The sequence below is a fragment of the Heloderma suspectum genome, chromosome 2 (genome assembly GCF_057233095.1).
Source record: "Heloderma suspectum isolate Gila_16-S chromosome 2, 16-S_ref, whole genome shotgun sequence".
Taxonomy (NCBI): Eukaryota; Metazoa; Chordata; class Lepidosauria; order Squamata; family Helodermatidae; genus Heloderma; species Heloderma suspectum.
In genome coordinates, this window is record NC_139459.1 from 278985271 (window position 1) to 279005364 (window position 20094).

Genomic DNA, 20094 nt, shown 5'->3' on the forward strand with positions numbered 1-20094 from the left:
CTTCTTCCCTTCCTCCATAATCTACTATCAGGATCACGTCAACAAGCATAGAGAAACAGACCTGGTTCACATGACAATCCACCACGCGTTATCACCCATGGCGCTTTGTCGTGATATCTGAACCCAGTGCGGATCCGTAAGGTGGTGTATTTTTCATGAACAAGCCACCCAGAGAACCCATGGTTTGTTATTGGGATGTTCAGGGTGGCTTGTCATGATGTCGAAACCCGGCAGAGTGGGTTCTGCACATCTTGTTTGAAAGGGCTATAGTCGAGCTTGGCAAGAGCAGCAAAAAATCTGACCATGAAAAACATGACCGCTCCTCACAGTGCCCTCTGCCCTTCGTCCTCCAGCTTGGCGCTTCATTTGACCAGCTTTATCCCCTTGTGAACCGAGACAGCGCAGCTATGCATGACTGACTTAACTCTAGATAACCGTGCATGCCCCCAATTCAGGACAATGGCAATTCAGGAGGGGGGATTTAAGCTTTCCCCCCTCCTGTTTTCATTCTGAAATCCCTCCCCCAACTTCCAGGGAATGGTTAAAAAACAGAAAAGTTATCCTTTCAGGGCAGGGGATTCAGCATAAGAACAGGAGGGGGGAAAGCCTAAATCTCCTCCCTCCCAAATCACCACCACGGTCCTGAATTGGGCACACATGCACTTACTCAGAGGTAGCTCAATCACGTATGCATGCATAGCTGTGCTAGGAAAAGGAACAGGCTGTGAGGAACAGCCAAGGAGGCTTAACACTTTTTAAGTGTTAAAGAAAGAAAATAAATAAAACCCTCAGTCACCTCATCCTAAAAAGTAAGGCAAGCCCCCTCCAATCTGAAGATATGGCATATATATGTCAATGCAGGTGCAAGGAAGGGGGCATGGGGAATTTCATCACAGCAGGAGTACATAGGACTTGTGCCACAAAGGCCCCTGGGATGCGTGCAGGGAGCAGGCAGGAGGATGAAGGGGAAAACAAACCACCACAAGCCTCAGAGAGGCTGATCATCTGTCGGCATCATCATGGACTAGACATCAAATAACCAACCCATGGAGGTTTGTTCTCAAGGTGGTTTATTGTGACATGCAAACCAGCCCATAGTCTGAAGCACAGACCTCAGGGATGGGAGAAACACCCACATGGGGCAACACAACATACCAAATATCAATACATGCTTGTAATATTAGCTATACACAACATTAACTTGGTCCAGTTCTGTATCCAACACAAGCACAGCACATGTTCTGAAAGGGAATTACAGGCTCCCTATTCTAGCCTTTGGTAAAAATCTGCAAATATGGCCCCTGCGGTGTGCACATCTGCATAAGAATATAAAGTCTATAAGGAAATTCTTTACACAGGAAAAATACAACTTGCCCAGGCTAGCATGATGAGATACATGGGAACTCAGGTCTGGAAAGTAGCCCAGCACTATGCAACGCTGTTACATTACCTCTTGATTGAACCGACAATTAAGAGTGCACCAGCCAATCTGCATGAGGCCTTGGGATGAAATCAGCACCTCATAGATCCATTTTCCTAAAAGATAAGACAGCGCAAAAGTGTCAGATGACAAAGTCTCCATCAAATGCTGTAGACTGAAAATGCTCATCAAATAATAAAGGAAGCTTGAATGGCCCAAAAGGTATACCACCCAGAAGAGTTCAAAAGGGTGAATCCATTCTTCCTATTCCAACACTCCCCATTTATTGATTGACGTTATTTATAGGCCACCCTATAACAAAAAGTTATCTGGGCAGCAACAATGCAGTGCCAGACATTTTCTGCAGAATACAAAAAATACAACTATGGCCCAAAAATTAAAGTCAGGGATTTAAGTTTCATTGTTAATAAATTGTCATCGCAAGTTTTTACCACTTGCTACAGATGTTTTTCCTGCTTGGGCCAATATCATGGTTGGTCCATCATTTTTCTGATCCTTACCTTTATACACACAGGTAGTGGCCCTGATAGAGCCAAAGTTACTATGTCCAATCACCTGATTTGAGACACAAAGAAAGAAGATTGTCACACACCTTGAATAAAGGCTTTCCCTCTCAAGGTTTCATTATGTTTTATATGCATTTGTGTGTGTGTGTGGGGGGGGAGATAAGTCAGTTAAAGAATCAGGTCACTTCCAAGCATTCTAGTCTCACAGAACTTCACCAATGATTTGCTCCCACCTAGTATTTTACACCAGGACTGGGAACAGAAATAAATCAGGAGGTCTGGAAGTACACTGGACATTGGAGCAACAAAAAGAGCATGTCCACGTAATGGCTTCTTGCTTCCACTTCTCCCAGGACAAACACCTAGTGCCAAGATATCAGGAAGCTGGCACTGGAGTTGGCACAACTGTGCTGGCCCCACAGTCACCCCTATGAGCCATGTGGATAAGCTGGGGACCAGATAACTGCCTGAACTGTGCCAACTGCAGGAACCAGATAGGCTGCATGAGCGTGTCCCCAATGATCCACCAGAAACAGCAAGGCCAAGAGAGAGAGTGCCAGAAGTAATGATAAAGGAGTTCAAGACAGAAGTGATTACAGATGGGACAACACACTGCTCAGCACATAACGCCTATGACAACTGACAGCACCACCCACAGTGCAAAAGACACTTAGTAAATACAGAAGGATGCCATCCTCTGTTTTCAATGCAACCATGGACATTTGATTGCCAAGCAGTGTATAACAACAGCTGCTGGTTAAGTTCAGTGCAAAGGTGGTTCTGTTCTTCCTTCCTTGGCTGAGAATTGGAACCTAGTGAGTGAGATGTAGCGGCAAGAAAAACACTCAGAGTGAACTTCTACTTCCCAACGCAAACATTTTATCAGCAGCACATATGAGAGGCAGAAACTTATTCTCCAAGGGGGCTGAGACAGAGCAGAAAAAGGAGGACAGCAATAACTAGAAGCAGATCTTTAAAAACAACTTAAAAGGAGGACAACAAAGAATATGCAGTGAATGTAAAATTGACCAGGACATTCCAATGACATTAAGCTGAATTTTGAGATAGAACAGGTGGGCAGCAAATGGCATAATACAAGAGTGAGTTTCACAATGCAAACTACAGACAAGGAAGAGTTCCTCGATTAAAGACACTGGTGGACTTATCAGAAAAAATGCTATAACAGTAACAAACAGGAGGTGGGTTATAATGAAGGCTAGACAGAGTTTTACAGTTATCAGGAGGTGAGTCTTACTCAGCATCTCTAGATAAAACCCATCTTCTACGAACACTAAGGGCCAGTGCAGGTGTAACACTAGTCCTGTCTTAACAATAGTTAATAGGAGGGTAAGGGGAGACATGATAGAGGTGTGCAAAATTATGCATGGTGTGGAGAATGTGGATAGGGAGACATTTTTTTCCCTCTCTCAAAATACTAGAATCCGGGGTCATCCCATGAAGCTGATTGGTGGGAGATTCAGGACAGATAAAAGGAAGGAGTTCTTCACACAGCACATAGTTAAACTATGGAATTCGCTACCACAGGATGTAGTAATGGCCATCAATTTGGATGGCTTTACAAGGGGGTTGGACAGATTCCTGCAGAAGGCTATCAGAAGCAGTGAGCCTATGTACAGCAGTTGCTGGGGAACACGGGTGGGAGGGTGCTGTTGGTTCCTGGTCAACAGTTGGATGGCCACTGTGTGAACAGAATGCTGGACTAGATGGACCCTTGGTATGATCCAGCAGGGCTCTTCTTATGTTCTAATAAATCAGGAGCAAGCCTCTTGAACATGCAGTCCCTCCCCACATCTTCTCCCCACTTCCCTGAATAGCAAATTTCCCCATGAGTCAGTTAAATAGCTTGTTGTCACCAATGTTAACCGTAGTTCTCGTTCCCCTTAAATTAGGATCTGAAGCCCATTTCAAACTGCCATTTCAGATCCTTAATAAAGGGAAGCCCTAGTTAACTTTAATCATGGTTCACATCAGTGCTGATAAATTGTGGAAGGGGAATTTGCTCCAAGAAGAGGAGGGGATGGAGGAAGGAAATTCACATTCCCAAGGCTGGCTCACAGTTTATTAGCCATGATTAATAGGGAACCTCTGCAACAGCCCCAAAAGTAAAAGGGGAGTGGAGATATATGGAGAGAAACAAAGCAGCAAGAGAACACCAGCACAGGGTCTAAACAGCTTTTTAAGTCCCCAAGGACTAGTACATTCACAGGGGTTTCCCCTCACACTCACCCCAAGTAGGTCATCATCCACCAGCAGGAGCCCCTCAAAACCACTAGTATGATCCAAAACCACAGTAGAAGGACCAAGTCTGCCCTCTACTCCCTGATCTGAAATGAAAGTTTCAGGAATGACAAAAAGAAAGGTTTGCAAAACAACAGTGTAAAGCAGGGGTGGGGAACTGTTCTGCCCCAGGGACCAGATTGTTCTCCAGCTCACCCAGCAGAAGATTCAAGGGGCAGACCCTCCCCAAAGCCCCAGCCCATGGCATCATAACAGAGATTCTCTGTGCACAGAAAGGCACAGATGATGCCTCTCTCTGTATGGAGAAACTGCTTTCCTACTTATTGGATGGGAGAGTGGTATGTGGGGGAATTCCTGCTGTTATCTCTCAGTCATTGATAACAGTGGCGATTCCTCTTCCTGGTAGCATCTAGGGAGTGGGGCTTGGGAGGGAGAGGGGCCTAGGGGAGTTAGATGGGGCCGTGGGCTGTATGGGGAACTTCCCGGAGCTGGATTAGGCCCAAAGGCTGGAGGTTCCCTGGTTTAAGGGATACAGTGATGAAGACTAGACAATATTGTTGCAATTTTATAGCAAAGAGAGAGAAACAAAAGTTTCCAACATGAGTCAAGATAATACAAGGTTCAGAAAAAAGGAATATAGAAGAACACTAAATGTAAGTTTTCCAGAGAAACAATGAAAGCTGTAGCTGTGGTTACCCTGGTCTCACATGGAAATCCCACAAGATATCTAAAAAATATGTTCCTTAAAAAAATGAGTACCTTAAAAGAACACTGCAGCCTATGAAGGAGTGCACATTAAAGGTTACAGCTTTAAACACTTACTAGAGTGCAAGCCCAATTGAGCACAGTGGAGCTTACTTCTGAGTAAATAGGTACCAGACTGTGCTGCACAAAGGACGCAACTACACACTTGATATCAGATGTCAAAAGAAAAGGCAATCTACAGTTTTTCTAAAACAAAATATTTCCCAAAGTTGTCCCTAATTTATTTATTCAGTTCAAAGGGACTGCCCTTTTGTTTCCCCCTGGAAATGTCACTACTAAAAGTATGCATTTATCTATTGCAGATTAGCACATCAGTTCTCTTCATTGGTTCAAGAGAGGATCTAGGCTCAAGTGGAAAGTTTTTATAAGATCCTATTCTGCCTCGCTATCACAATTTCAAAATGAACAAATACTGTGTACACCTACCTTGACCATCTTCTGAGCCAGCATTCTCTGCCAGCAATCGTTCTACGTGTTCTTGTAGGTTTTGAAATGACAAGTGCTTTCTAGGAATAAAGTGAAGTTTCCTTTATTTATTTATTATTAAATTTATTAATCGCCCATCTGGCTGGTCACCCAGCCACTCTGGGCGATGTACAACATACAATAAAACAGTTTAAAACAATAAAATTCTACCATAAAAACATTTTCTAAAATACCCTAACCCACCCCAAATGCCTGCCTGAACAACCACGTTTTTCATGCACGACGGAAGCTCATTAAAGAGGGGGCATGACGGAGTTCCCTAGGGAGGGAGTTCCACAGAGTGGGGGCCACCACAGAAAAGGCCCTCTCCCTCGTCCCCACCAGTCTAGCTGTCCTGGTTGACGGGACAGAGAGAAGGCCATCCGAGGCTGATCTTGTTAAGCAGACTGTCTGGTGCTGCTGGAGGCGCTCCTTTAGATAGGCTGGGCCGGAACCATATAGGGTTTTAAGGTCAAAACCAACACCTTGAATTTGGCCCGGAAAACAACTGGTAACCAGTGCAACTCCTTCAGCACTGGAGTGATGTGATCTCGCCGGCGGCTGCCTTTAATCAGGCGAGCCGCCGCGTTCTGTACCAGCTGCAGTTTCCGAACCATCTTCAAGGGTAACCCCACGTAGAGCTCATTACAGTAGTCTAAACGAGAGGAGACCGGGGCATGTACTACCGATGGGAGCAGATGGTTGGGAAGGAAGGGGCACAGCCGCTGTATCAGATGGAGTTGATACAGCGCTGTCTGGCTCACAGCTGACACCTGAGCCTCCATGGACAGCTGGGAGTCCAAAATGACCCCCAGGCTGCGGACCTGGTCTTTCAAGGGTAGCCGTACCCCGTTCAACACCAGGTCAACATCCCCTAGCCTCCTCTTGTCTCCCACCAAAAGTACCTCAGAGCTTTCATATGATTCTCTTGCACAAATTGTAAATCAAAGTTTCTTGACTACTTCAACATTGTCCTTCATAGACTACCCATTTAATAAAGCCACTCATCTACAAGAGAGACTGGGGAGACAGCTGCACGAAAGTGTCAGAAACCAAAATATTAAGATGAATAAATACAGCTTCTGAAGAGAAACTAACCACACTAATTCTAAGACACTGCTGCTCATCAGATGAACCTTATATTTTATCACTTGCTGTAGTATAACTAGGATGCTTCAGAAGAGAAGAACTAGTTCTTCCACCTGCATCCCAAACAAAATTTTTCAAACATGAATTACATAATTATTTGGCAACTCTTTCCTTTTTATCTGAATCTTGCATACAGAATGTCAACTACCCAAGTTCCAGTTTCCACGATTCTTTCTGGCTTTTCATTGAACAGATGTAATAAGACAGCCCCACACAACTTGCGACCCACAAAGCTGAATGAAACCCACCAGCCATGTACCGTGGCTTTCTCTCTACTGAACACTATTCTGTTTTTGCAGTCCCAGGCAGGCAGCAAAAAAGAGAAGGTTTATTGAGGCTATGGTGGGCCACAACTCATGGCCAGCAAGCTGCATTGGGCTTGGTGGATCACAACTTGTATAAGCCTGTGGTAAGGCCTATATCCAATAGAAGCTGAGAATTAAGCTAAGTGCCTTCTTTTCAAGCCCAGTCATCTCTATGATCTTAAGGAACAAATCAAAGAAACTAGACGCAGAAGGTTTTGAAATCCAAAAGGGAAAAAAAAACATAAAATGGGATACTCCAAGAATACACTGCCTGGGAAAGCTGTGGCAAAGCAAAAAGACACCACACCATTCCTCTTCTTCCTCCTGGTAACCTCAGCTCATCAGAAGTAGAAAAAGGGATGGAAGTTATTTTTAGCAGCACTGACAACTCAGTTGTGAGTTCAGAAGCTAAGTATATATTACGAGGAATTTGACCCTAGCAGATCTTTAAATACAAACATACAACAAGCATTCATCCAGAGAGACATTCACATGAGGTGTCTCAAACAGCACTGGTATCATCCTGAACCTGCTTCCAGGGGAAAAAAATGAAAGGATTTTTACATAGTATTAAGACTCACTATTCTGTGCTATGGAAATCTCGTAGACTTTAATGTGTAACAGAAAATGAAAGTAAAGGACTTTACTTAAGGCTTTGTTTTGTGATTTCCTAGTGAGTTCACCAGGACTATACTCAACTCATAATGGAAAGGTGTAAAGCAATTAAAAAAATCAGACAGAAGAAAGAGGAAGACCTAATTAAAGAAAATGAAAGACCATTTATCACTCTGTAAGATAAACGACACTGATTTTCAAAATATGAACATAACTTCTTGCCACACTCATTTAAATTCATTATGACAATTTGCCAGATTATTATAATCACTTATAAAATGCCTACAATTTCCTAAGTGCTGTAAGTGTATTAAAAGAAGTTCAGATTACATCATTATTGGCCATTTCTACATGATATATAGTAAATTTATAGAAATTATGTATTAAGTAATTGCTGTGCTTTCCAGTATTGGAGGCAGTATGCCTATGTGCACCACTTGCTGGGGAACATGGGCAGGAGGGTGCTGATGCACTCATGTCCTGCTTGTGGATTACCGGTCAACAGCTGATTGGCCACTGTATGAACAGAATGCTGGACTAGATGGACCCTTGGTCTGATCCAGCAGGGTTCTTATGTTTCTCTGCCTCTCTCTCACACACATGTTCAAAATCAAGGCATGCAAGTCCTATTGTCTGAAAAGCCACACAAACATTATACCATAGAAACACTTCTGCAGTACAATGAGTGTTTTATTTCCTCTCATGTCAGCATTATGATTTAACCGTGATCCCAAGTACGTTGATTAAGGGATATTCATCAGCAGTATCAATGCAGATACAGCTTTCCTTGCCCTTTGATGAAAGAAGAGCCTGGTACCTGAATGCAGCAGTAGGCTGAGTTCCATCAGCACTGGGGAAGATACGATGTAGATAATCATTCAGGAGCCTGCTGTTCACTATCCCTAGGGCAAACAGAATGGCCAGCAATAAACAATCAGGTACCTGCCAAGATGCCAATTTCACTCCCACACACAAGGCAATGCAGTATACATGGGGTGCTCAGGTGATCCTGACACTGACCAGAGCTACACCTGCATAGCTTCAGTAAGGTTGCTGCATCATGCACCTTCAGACCATACCCTGGTCTATATAGGTCTACAGAGTTAGTACTATATCATAGTACTTGAACAGAAGAAATATGGAGTTTAAGAAAACCGTTTTAATAAGGTCATGTCACAATAAATAATTTCCAACCCACTCCTAAGCATGAATTCTGATGGACTTGCAGTGTCCACATGCCAAAGAGGATAGGGCTCTTGCAGCTTTAGTAGTTGTGTAGAAGAGGGAATTTCAGCACGTACAGCTTGCATGACAAGCTGCTCCTGCTGAAATTCCCTCTTCTACACAGCTATTCAAGATGCAGGAACCCTTTCTTCTTTTGCATCTGGCCACCCTAACTGGACTTGCTCCCAGGGTGGAAAGGATTGCACCTCTTGTCTCCAAGGATCTATCACCACCCTTTCCCCCTACCCCCCATGCAGTATATCCTAGCATTAGGATATGCAGCACAGATAATATTGTATGCCTCTCATCATGAGTGCTGTCCTTAGCTAAGGCTCCACTTCCAGATTCCTTCATGGAAAAATTATTAAATTCATTCGGGAGGAGATACAGCAAAGCACTGACTGGAGGATTCAAAGAGCACATTAATGTACATCCTGTCCCCCAGGGTTGCTGTGCTGCTATTTGAGTGTTTACACATTCTCTTAAGTTACTTGGCAGGAGGAGCTACAGCATGTTGCTTGAAATGGCAGATCAGTTTAGTCTGTCCTTGTTATCTCTCTTTGTCGCTCTGCTACTCTTTGCACATGCATTCTGCAAACGTGCAAGAGCACCATGGGGACAATGACAGAGAAGGGGCAAGCTAAATTAAAAATAAACTAAAAGAGCTGCACAGAAATGTTTCTCATAACATACCCCAGAGCACCATATACATTATTCTCTTTTTATCAGCTAGAACTTAATATCCAACCTGCATGCATGGGCTTCACCACTGCCCGTTTTTACTACCATACTAAGCAACAGTTTTATTCAAAAGCCCCTCTAATCTGAGATTAGAAAAACCTCAATCTGTGGTAAAACATGCATCCACAAATGAGTGTGCTTCATATTTCTTTATGCCAATAATCTTTCTAAGTTAAAATATCTGTTGATCACAACAGAATGTGGATTCACATAAACATATTTCCACCACAAGGTGAATTCTGCAATTACTTTGTAGTGGAGGGCCACATGCCTCCCGGTCCTGTGAATGATTCAATACATACTACAAGCCAAAGCTTCAGACCCAATTTCCGAGGCCTGCTGAACTTATTCTGGCTTGCAATTTGAATGCTAACTATGCCACACACAAGACCAGGACACAAGTGTATCTCAATCACAAGGAAAACCTAAGAACAAAATGTCACATTGCAGTGGAGAAAGGTCATGTTACTCTACCCTTACTCTGTGTATTTTTTTTCCTGTACAGGATCCATTCTTTAGTGAAATGAACTCCACAACAGCTTTCCATAAGACACTCAACCCTCATCTCTTTGGATTTCATCAACCCTTCTACCTTTAACTTCAATTGAAGTCCTGCCTACAAACATCTGCAGCTGTGCCTAGTGAAGGCTCACTTAGCCAAAGCCACAGGCTTTTCTGCATCTGTGTGAATTAAAAACTGGCAGGCATAACAAGACAGATACATACCCCTTCTCCAATCTGACACATTTCTGAGGCAGTTTCTCATCAGTGCCTTCCCCTACCCCTCACAGGGTAAACTGGCTTAAGTCAGATGGTATTCAAACCTGTTTCAGCTAGGTTTGCCAATACCTGACCTTAAATGGTGTTTCAGACATTTAAGATGCAATCCTATACACACTTACCTAAGAGTAAGTCCGAGTGAATTCAGTGGGTCATGCTTCTGAATAGACATGCATAGGAGTGCCCCATTAATAGCTCTGTGGCAGGGACAAGTATGCAGCACTGTGATAGGTGAAGCATTCAGCTGCTGAAGCTCTTTGTGCAATGCAGCTCTTATTCACACCAACTGAGCTATTGTGTAGATGTTCAGCCACTAAGGGCACAATCCTATTCAGATAGGTGGCCGCCTCTGAACTCAGAGGTGACCACCTATCAAAAGCAGAGCAGGAGAAGCATAGAGGGGATCGTTCCCTCCACGCTTCTCCTGCGCTGCATTTTTGGCTAGGCAGCCAATTGCGGCTGTCTAGCCGCAGGAGGGCAGAGCAGGGGAGGAGGCTGCTGTACGACACACTGGATGTGTTGTACAGGCATTTCCGCCCTCCCCGCCCCGGAACACCCTCCGGGAATGCCGCTTTTTCGCCGCTCCCCACTCCTCTTGTGAGCGTGGAGCACGAGGCTGTTCCACGAGGTCAGTTCTCTGATAACTGACCTCAGAGCCCAGTTCCTGGAAAACCAGATATCCTATGGCCATCTAGCCACTCTCTAGCGGCCATAGGATTGCTCTCTAAGAGAACCAATGAACCTAATACCCATCAGGCAAGGTTTCATTCATACTACCTGCAAGTATGTCATGCAAGCTACACCTGATGAAATTCCCTCTTCTACACAACTATTAAAGGTGCAGGAGCCCTGCCTTCTTTTGCATCTGGCCACCCTACTTGCACGTAGTATTTATTTTACTAAAGACTTACATGTTAAACTGACCTTCCAAATACATGTCAATTAACAGATGTACTTTGTAATTGGCCTTTATGGCTGGGCTAAAACAAAAAGGTATCTGCCAACTAAGTGGTAAATTCAGTCAGGTGGCAACTTTATTTGTGCAGTTAGGGTGCTGCAACAACATTCAATACTTTTTCTAACAGGCACTCCCCCCACAATTCACAATATTGGTCCTACCTGCAACCTTGGACTTTTCAGGCTCTGTGCTTAATCTATAATTCTTCCGAGAAAATGATGTGCTGGAACCTCTTGATGTCATAATTCAGGTCCGTGTGAATGGCCACTAACTTAAAAGCTGGAAAAAAGAGGGTGGAGGGAAAATGGACTTACTGGAAATGAAAACATTTGCAAGAAAGAAAGGATGCAAAAGTTTTACTGCTCCTCACAAAACTGGAATAGCAAGATAAACATATAAATACTATTGTATTTCCCCAGCTTTTAGGCAATACATGTATGTCTTTGTATAAACTTTTTGGCATGAAAGTCTTTGCTTCAAAGAACCTGCTGTAAAACAGCCAGGAAAATGACAAGCACAAAAAAACAAGGCGTCTTACTGTCTCCAGACTGTATTAGAGAGCAAATGGACTTAAATGCAATTTACATTAATGAGAAGACTAAGTAGTTATCTTGACATATCTACCCCATAACTTAAAATTAATTCCTGAAGCACAACCTAGAAGGAACTAGGAAAAATTGCAGAAGTTCCTAACAGAACTAAAAAACTGGCAAAACAAGAGCAGAAAAATCATTAAAGACTAACGATCTATAGAAAAACAATGGTTTAAGCCTGTTCAAAGTCATGTTTTTAAAACAAGGGAAAGCAGAAAGGGGCTATTCCAAGTATAAGCAACTGAGACAGAGAGAGAAAGAGGGAGTGCACCCTAAACAGAATACAGAACTCCAGAGAGTAGTAAGTATCTATTGACAAATGCATTTCTATAAAACAAAGTATACACAAATACATGTGTATACCAAGAGTGCAAAAACGTCAATACATAAGTATCCAAACAACCTACAAGTGAACAATGATTTGTTGGGGTGGGGCTTATGTCAATAGATATTAATGACTCTCGAGAGTTTAAAGTAATGGTTTTAACAGCAGCTAGAAGTTTTCTATATGAACAGAGAATAATGCTCAGAATAAAAGAATGTGAAAACACAAAGCCTCAAAATGGAAATACAATTTATAATGAAGATACACAAACACTATAAAAGCACTGTGACAGCAGCATCCCCCCAGGTTCTCTACTAATCAGACATATAACCCTTGCATCCCCGTTATGGACTTCCTCATGACATGTAATCAACTTTTTTTAGTCTGCATTTCAACTTTGTCTGTTTTCTACACAACCTGTTTCATATACTACAAAACTGAAGCAGATATCGAGGAGCTTCGTGTATTCTATGTCCCCATTGTCACCGCTATATCCATAAACAAAGCCTATATACATTGTGCATTATGGGACTAATACAATATCCTGCCAATGTCAGTCCCATAATGCAGAGCAAGTATATCACAAATTCCCAAATACCTCTTAGCTGGATCACCATGTCTATCTGTCATACTTCCACATTAGCAAAAGGAAACATATTCTACCTCCAAGTAATATGAAAACATCACCATACAATTCAGTGTTGTCCTTTACACTACAACACAAAAAGTAACCTTGGCAACATCGGCCAATACTGCCAATGTGTATTCACAGGTTAGGTGAAGCATAGTCTAGAAAACTACAGTAAGCCTAGCAGTATTGCTTTGAATTATACTGTAATGCAAGGTGTTATTATAGTGGACCATACCCTCCATGCGTAAATTTTGTTGAAAATGGTTTAATTTAGTGAGGATTTATCTCATAAACCCAAAAGCTACAGCTATGCCTACATTATGGATGTTGAAAAAAAATACAGCAACCTCACAAATAAGATTCCAAACATTTTTAGTCAGCTTGCCCACACAATCCTATTTGTTTGTGGCCTCAAAGTTAAAATGAACTAACTTCCGTAAACCTTCCATGCTTGATCACTGAAGCAATTAATACTCATCCCAGACAACCAGGTAAGTAGCTATTTTCAAGATTGCATTACAGGGTTTTCTAATTTTCTCTAGGCTAAGAGTTCTGACAGTAAAAGCATATGTGGAAGCATTCCCCTGTGTGATTATTGTTCCCCTGGAAATAACAGAAAGTGGTAGACATCTTTATGAGGAACAGACCTACAAAAGCAGTGATGGTCCTAGTTACCGGGGACCTGTGAAGACAGCCACAAACTAAGATGGCTTTGAAAGAGGATTAGACAAATTAGTGGAGGATAAGGATGTTAAGGGCTACCACTAGTCATGATGGCCATATGCTAGCTCTAGGATCAAAGGCACCATGCCTCTGAATGCCAATTGCTAGGGGACAGAAGCAGGGGAGGGCTCTTACCCTCATGTCCTGCTTGTAAGCTTCCCAGAGGCATTTGGGAGGGCATAGTGTGTAAAGTCTTTGGTCTGATCCAGGAGGGCTCTTCTTATGTAAGTAGACTTACTTCCAAGGAGGTGTGCATAGGATTGCAGCTTCAGCCCATCATGAGTTATATGAAAAGGCAATTTGAAGGGGATACGGGAATATCTGTAAGCTATTAATTTGTACAAATCTTAATTCCATAATTATACTGATTGCTGGATTTACTATGTGACAATACGCCAGCCATGCATTAGCAAAAGGAATATAAACAGGAGAAAGGAAACATGCAGATGTCAGTTTGGGTTCCAAGCAACAAATTTAGCTGAAAACCCACAAGACTATCTCCTCCCCTGGATCTATGTTTTCTGAGGAGAGTCCTTGTTATATTTAGGCTTAGGCACATGGGGCTAGGAGCCAGAGTCCCAGCTGTAGTCAGAAACAGTGATACACCTCTGCACAACACCATGTTGCAATAACTCTGGCCTCCAAGTGTTGTGAAAGGTTGTGAGCTCCTTCCACACCCAGCTTGGGATGATGATATCCTTCTGGTATTCCACTGGTGACAGGAAACATTTCAATCACCAGCCCTGCGCTGAAACATCTGCTACAGCCCTTGGACCTCTGTCTGGCTTCACCGCCATCTCTTCTACTACTGGATACTGGGAGATATTGTAGGGAGCGTCTTTGACAGACAGCCTGATCCTAGGCACACTTACTCGCGAGAAAGTCCCATTGAAAGAAACAGCGCTTACTTCAGAGTAAGGTACCCGAGGATCAGGCTATAACGCCTGAGCACATTTAGTCCTGCTGAATTCAGTGGTGTTTGCGTCCGACGAGCGCTTAAGATCGCACTGCAAATCTCTTCCGCGTGATCGTGGTCGGCAGGCTATACCTGAGCAGCTTTGCTCGGTCCACACACCTTTGGCGACTGCGGCGGTTGTGGGAGTTGCGATCACATCGCTTTCCCACGAGCAACAGGGCTCCAGGGTGGTGTCAACACCGTGTAGAAGAGCGGCGAACACGCAACGGGGGAGAGTGGGGCTGTCGGGCAGAAAAGACCCGGGAATCGTCTGGGTGATTTGCAACGAGCAGCAGCGGCGCCGCCCCCTGAAAACGGCTTCGCGGCAAACTCACGCCAAGGGCAGCGACCGGTGCCGCTGCGGCAGCGGTTTTCGGGCTGCCCACTGCCACCTTCTCCAGCACGCGGGTGGGGTGGGGACGGCCTGCGCCGCCCGGGTGGGGCTGACAAGGCGACCTGCGGCTCTCAGGAGAAGGGTTTAAGGGGGGCACAAGCACACGGAGGGGTAGGAAGGCGGCGGCGCAGCCTGGGCCTAGTCACGGCCCCCGAGCCAGGCCTCCACCTGCAGCCGCCCCTCAGCCAGCCCGCTCGGCCAGGTGGCTCCCCGCCGCGCGCAGAGCCCCGGGGAAGAGTCCGCTACTCACCGCCGCCGCCTGCCTCGCTCGCCCAGCTCCGCCGGCAGCGGCTCCTCACAACATCCGCCCTGCTACGGAGCGCCGGCAGGGACACGCCGAGCCGAGCGGCGGGGACAGCCGCAGCGGCAGGCTCGGGCGGGCGGAGCACTCGTCGCTTGTGCCGGCACCGCCCCCGAGAGCCGGCCTGAGCTTCCCCCGCTAGCCGCTTCGGCATGCCGCCCCCAACCAGTGAGCCTCCCGTCCGTCGGTCCCCACGCACCCCTCCCGTTTCTGATGTCCTCACATCGTTTCTGGTATCCCCCGCCACACACACACACACACACACACACACGCCGGGGGTGACACCCTTCAGCCGCTCCTCGAGACTCCGCCTTGGCCCCACAACGTCTCCCTGTCGTACCTCGTCACCTCTCGAGGGGGACACACACCACTCCTCCCACACGCTGTTGGCGGGAGGGGGAACCCAAAGGGCTTTATTACTGCAAATGGGACGCACATGCTAGCCCAGCCTTCCGCAACCCGGTGCCCTCCAGAAGTCTTGGACTTCGACTCCCATCAGCCCCAGTCACCATGGCCAATGGCAGGAATGCTGGGAGCTGTAGTCCAGCACCAGCAGAAGGGCACCAGATTAGCGAAGGCTGCTGTAGCTTGACAGTCCCTCCCTGGCCTTGGTGATCCTTTGGCAAGTGCCTCAAGCTGGGGGGGGCTTCCTAGCATGCCCCTTTAAAAGGCGCTCAGGGAACAGGGCTGGGAAAGAAAGAGAGCTGCTGCTTGTCAGAGTAGATACTATTGGGCTAGACCAGCCTTCCCCAACCTGGTGTGCTCCAGATATTTTGGACTTCAACTCCCATCAGCCCCAGCCAGCATAGCCAATGGTCGGGAATTCCAGGCCTTATAGTCCAAAACATTTGGAAGGCACCAGGTAGAATCATAGAATAGTAGGGTTGGAAGGGGCCTACCAGGCCATCAAGTCCAGCCCCCTGCTCAATGCAGGAATCCAAGTCAGAGCATCCCTGACAGATGGCTGTCCAGCCTCGTCTTGAATGCCTCCAGTGTGGGAGAGCCCACCACCTCCCTAGGGAATTGGTTCCATTGTCGTATTGCTCTAACAGTCAGGAAGGTAGAGGAAGGCTGGGCTAAACAGACAGACTGATTGCCAGTATCATCCAGCTTCATTTGTTCACACCGATCAGATGCCGTCATAGTACCTTTCCCACCACCACCCCCTCCATATTTTACATCCCATAATGGCTCTCTGGTTGCTCATTCCTGTCTCTCAATAGTGATCCCAATTCCCAACATACACACACCCATACACCCCATGTCACCAAAAAAAAAAACCCCAAACGTAACAGTGTTAACCATAAAATGGGATGGTCCATGACCTGTAAAGCCTAATTTGAATGTCTGCAGACCCCTCCTCTCCCACTTCAAGGCTTTCTACATGAGAATGTGTGCTCGTGATTCTTTACTCACCGTAGTTTGTGGGTGGTTTATACGATGTTGTCATCCACCAGGGCCTCTCCTGTTCTTTGGAACCATTCTAGCATGCGCTCTTTTAAATCGAGGAAAGTCTGGTATATCCAAGAACAGTGGAATGAAACTCCAGTGTAGTTGAGCAATTCTGCTATACCACACCACCTAGAGGTTATGTAATGGAATACATAGAAAGGCACAGAAGGAAAACCCCAGGAAAAAGCATGTCTAGAGATCAGATTTTATCCCGCAAAGAATCTGGAAGCAGAAGTCTTGGTAAAGTGGTGGGTTAAAAGCTTCATGTTGAAAAGCCCTTCATCTTGGGACTCTGAACAAGCAGACACTATGACTTCACCATTGTCAGTTTTTTTCCCTCCCATTCCCCCCCGCCACCTCAACCTGTTTTTTTGTAACATCTTGCCTGATTAAGGGATCTTGAAAGCTTGCATTTTTGTGTTCTTTTGGTTTGTTTATTTTATTTATTTACAATATTTATATACTGCTCCACATCAAAAGATTTCAGAGCAATGATAAAAGAATAAAACACCATATTAAAATAATTGAAACATTTTAAAAGAAACAAATTCTGAACTTAATAAACTGGTCACTCAAGGAAGGCCTCTCAAAATAACAATGGATTTAGGAGGTGCCGAAAGCAACACAACATTGGAGTCTGCCTGACCTCCATGGGCAGGGAGTTCCACTGGAAGAGGGCCACCACACTGAAGGATCTTTTCCTGGTGGACTCCAGCCAAGCCATGGGTCCATGTGGAATCACCAGGGACATGCCCTCTGATGATCTCAGGGACTGGGTAGGTTGGTAAAGAAGAAGGTTCTCTCTCAGGTATCTTGATCCCAAGTTGTTTAGGGCTTTGTACACTAATACTCCCCTTCATGGATCACTGCCTTGTTGTGGCGAAGGGGCTTGCGTAACTCAGTGAAGTCATAAGCTATGCCGTGCAGGGCCACCCAAGACGGACAGGTCATGGCAGAGAGTTCTGACAAAATGTGGTCCACTGGAGAAGGAAATGGCAACCCACTCCAGTATTCTTGCCAAGAAAACCCCATGGAACGTATCACAAGGCTAAAAGATATGACGCTGGAAGATGAGCCCCTCAGGTCGGAAGGTGTCCAATATACTACTGGGGAAGAGCAGAGGGTATTTCCAAGTAGCGCCAGAAAGAGTGAAGCGGCTGGGCCAAAGCCGAAAGGACACTCCACTGTGGATGTGTCTGGTCGTGAAAAGAAAATCCGATGCTGTAAAGAACAATATTGTTTAGGAACCTGGAATGTTAGATCAATGAATCAAGGTAAGCTGGAGGTGGTCAAACATGAGATGGCAAGATTGAACATCGACATCTTGGGAATCAGCGAACTAAAATGGACAGGAATGGGCGAATTTAATTCAGGTGACCATCATATCTACTATTGTGGCCAAGAATCCCTTAGAAGAAATGGAGTAGCACTCATAGTCAACAAAAGGGTGGGAAAAGCAGTACTGGGGTACAATCTTAAAAATGATAGAATGATCTCAGTACGAATCCAAGGTAAACCAACATCACAGTAATTCAAGTCTATGCCCCAACCACTGATGCCGAAGAAGCTGAGGTTGATCGGTTCTATGAAGACCTCCAACACCTTCTAGAACTAACACCAAAAAAAGATGTCCTTTTCATCATAGGGGACTGGAATGCTAAAGTAGGAAATCAAGAAATCACCGGGATAACAGGCAGGTATGGCCTTGGTGTACAAAATGAAGCAGGACAAAAGCTAATAGAGTTTTGCCAAGAGAACACACTGATCATAGCAAACACTCTTTTCCAACAGCACAAGAGGCGACTCTACACATGGACATCACCAGATGGTCAATATCAAAATCAGATTGATTATGTACTTTGTGGCCAAAGATGGAGAAGCTCTATACAGTCAGTAAAAACAAGACCTGGAGCTGACTGGCTCCGATCATGAGCTGCTTCTTGCAAAATTTCACCTTAAATTGAAGAATGTAGGGAAAACCACTAAACCGTTCAGGTATGATCTAAATCATATCCCTGATGAATATACAGTGGAGGTGAGGAATAGATTTCAGGGATTAGACCTGATAGACAGAGTGCCTGAGGAACTATGGACGGAGGTCCGTAACATTGTTCAGGAGGCAGCAACGAAATCCATCCCAAAGAAAAAGAAATGCAAGAAAGCCAAGTGGCTGTCTGATGAGGCTTTACAAGTAGCTGAGGAAAGAAGAGAAGCAAAAAGCAAGGGAGAAAGGGGAAGATATATCCAACTGAATGCAGAGTTCCAGAGAATAGCAAGGAGAGACAAGAAGGCCTTCTTAAATGAACAATGCAAGGAAATCGAGGAAAACAACAGAATGGGAAAGACTAGAGATCTCTTCAAGAAAATTGGAGATCTCAAGGGAACGTTTTGTGCAAAGACAGGCATGATAAAGGACAAAGAAGGCAGGGACCTCACAGAAGCAGATGAGATTAAGAAGAGGTGGAAAGAATACACAGAAGAACTATACAGGAAAGATCTTAATGTCCTTGATAGCCATGATAGTAATGTCCTTGATAGCCATGATAGTGCGGTCACTGAACTTGAGCCGGACATCCTCGAGAGTGAAGTCAAGTGGGCCTTAGGAAGCATTAGGAACAACAAAGCTAGCGGAGATGACAGTATTCCAGCTGAGCTATTTAAAATCCTAAAAGATGATGCTGTTAAAGTGCTGCATTCAATATGCCAACAAATTTGGAACACTCAGCAATGGCCGCAAGACTGGAAAAGGTCAGTTTACATTCCAATTCCAAAGAAGGGCAACGCCAAAGAGTGTTCAAACTACCGCACAATTGCGCTCATTTCACATGCCAGCAAGGTGATGCTCAAAATCCTACAAGCTAGGCTTCAGCAGTATGCGAACCGAGAACTACCGGAAGTACAAGCTGGGTTTCGAAGAGGCAGAGGAACTAGAGATCAAATCGCCAACATTCGCTGCATCATGGAGAAAGCAAGAGAATTCCAGAAAAACGTCTATTTCTGCTTCGTTGACTACACTAAAGCCTTTGATTGTGTGGATCACAACAAACTGTGGCAAATTCTTAAAGTGATGAGAGTACCAGACCACCTTACCTGTCTCCTGAGAAACCTGTACGAGGATCAAGAAGCAACAGTAAGAACCAGACATGGAACAACCGAGTGGTTCAAAATTGGGAAAGGAGTACGACAAGACTGCATATTGTCACCCTGCTTATTTAACTTATATGCAGAGTACATCATGAGAAATGCCGGGTTGGATGAATCAGAGGTCGGAATTAAGATTGCTGGGAGAATTATCAACAACCTCCGATATGCAAACGATACCACCCTAATGGCAGAAAGTGAAGAGGATCTAAAGAGCCTCTTGTTGAGGGTGAAAGAGGAGAGTGCAAAAGCTGGTTTGAAACTCAACATTAAAAAAACGAAGATCATGGCATCTGGCCCTATCACTTCCTGGCATATAGAAGGGGAAGAATTGGAAGCAGTGACAGATTTTACTTTCTTGGGCTCCAAGA

At 44.8% G+C, this 20094-nt stretch overlaps 1 protein-coding gene across 2 annotated transcripts in view; it reads right to left on the reverse strand.

The window, feature by feature from the left end:
* The window catches only part of RNF123 (ring finger protein 123), a 122259-nt gene extending 106872 nt beyond the window's left edge, over window positions 1–15387 (reverse strand). The window contains exons 1-7 of one of the 2 annotated variants that reach the window (XM_084839521.1): window positions 15080–15387; window positions 11370–11487; window positions 8323–8407; window positions 5398–5477; window positions 4195–4292; window positions 1942–1996; window positions 1451–1536 (exon numbers count right to left, since the gene is read on the reverse strand). In XM_084839521.1, coding sequence (XP_084695647.1) covers window positions 1451–1536; window positions 1942–1996; window positions 4195–4292; window positions 5398–5477; window positions 8323–8407; window positions 11370–11451 — 486 coding nt within the window. In that variant the 5' untranslated portion in view covers window positions 11452–11487; window positions 15080–15387. Of the gene's footprint in view, window positions 1–1450; window positions 1537–1941; window positions 1997–4194; window positions 4293–5397; window positions 5478–8322; window positions 8408–11369; window positions 11488–14388; window positions 14479–15079 lie in introns of those variants that run through there. The other variant, XM_084839522.1, reaches the window with a different exon arrangement.
* Window positions 15388–20094: the final 4707 nt, after the last annotated feature.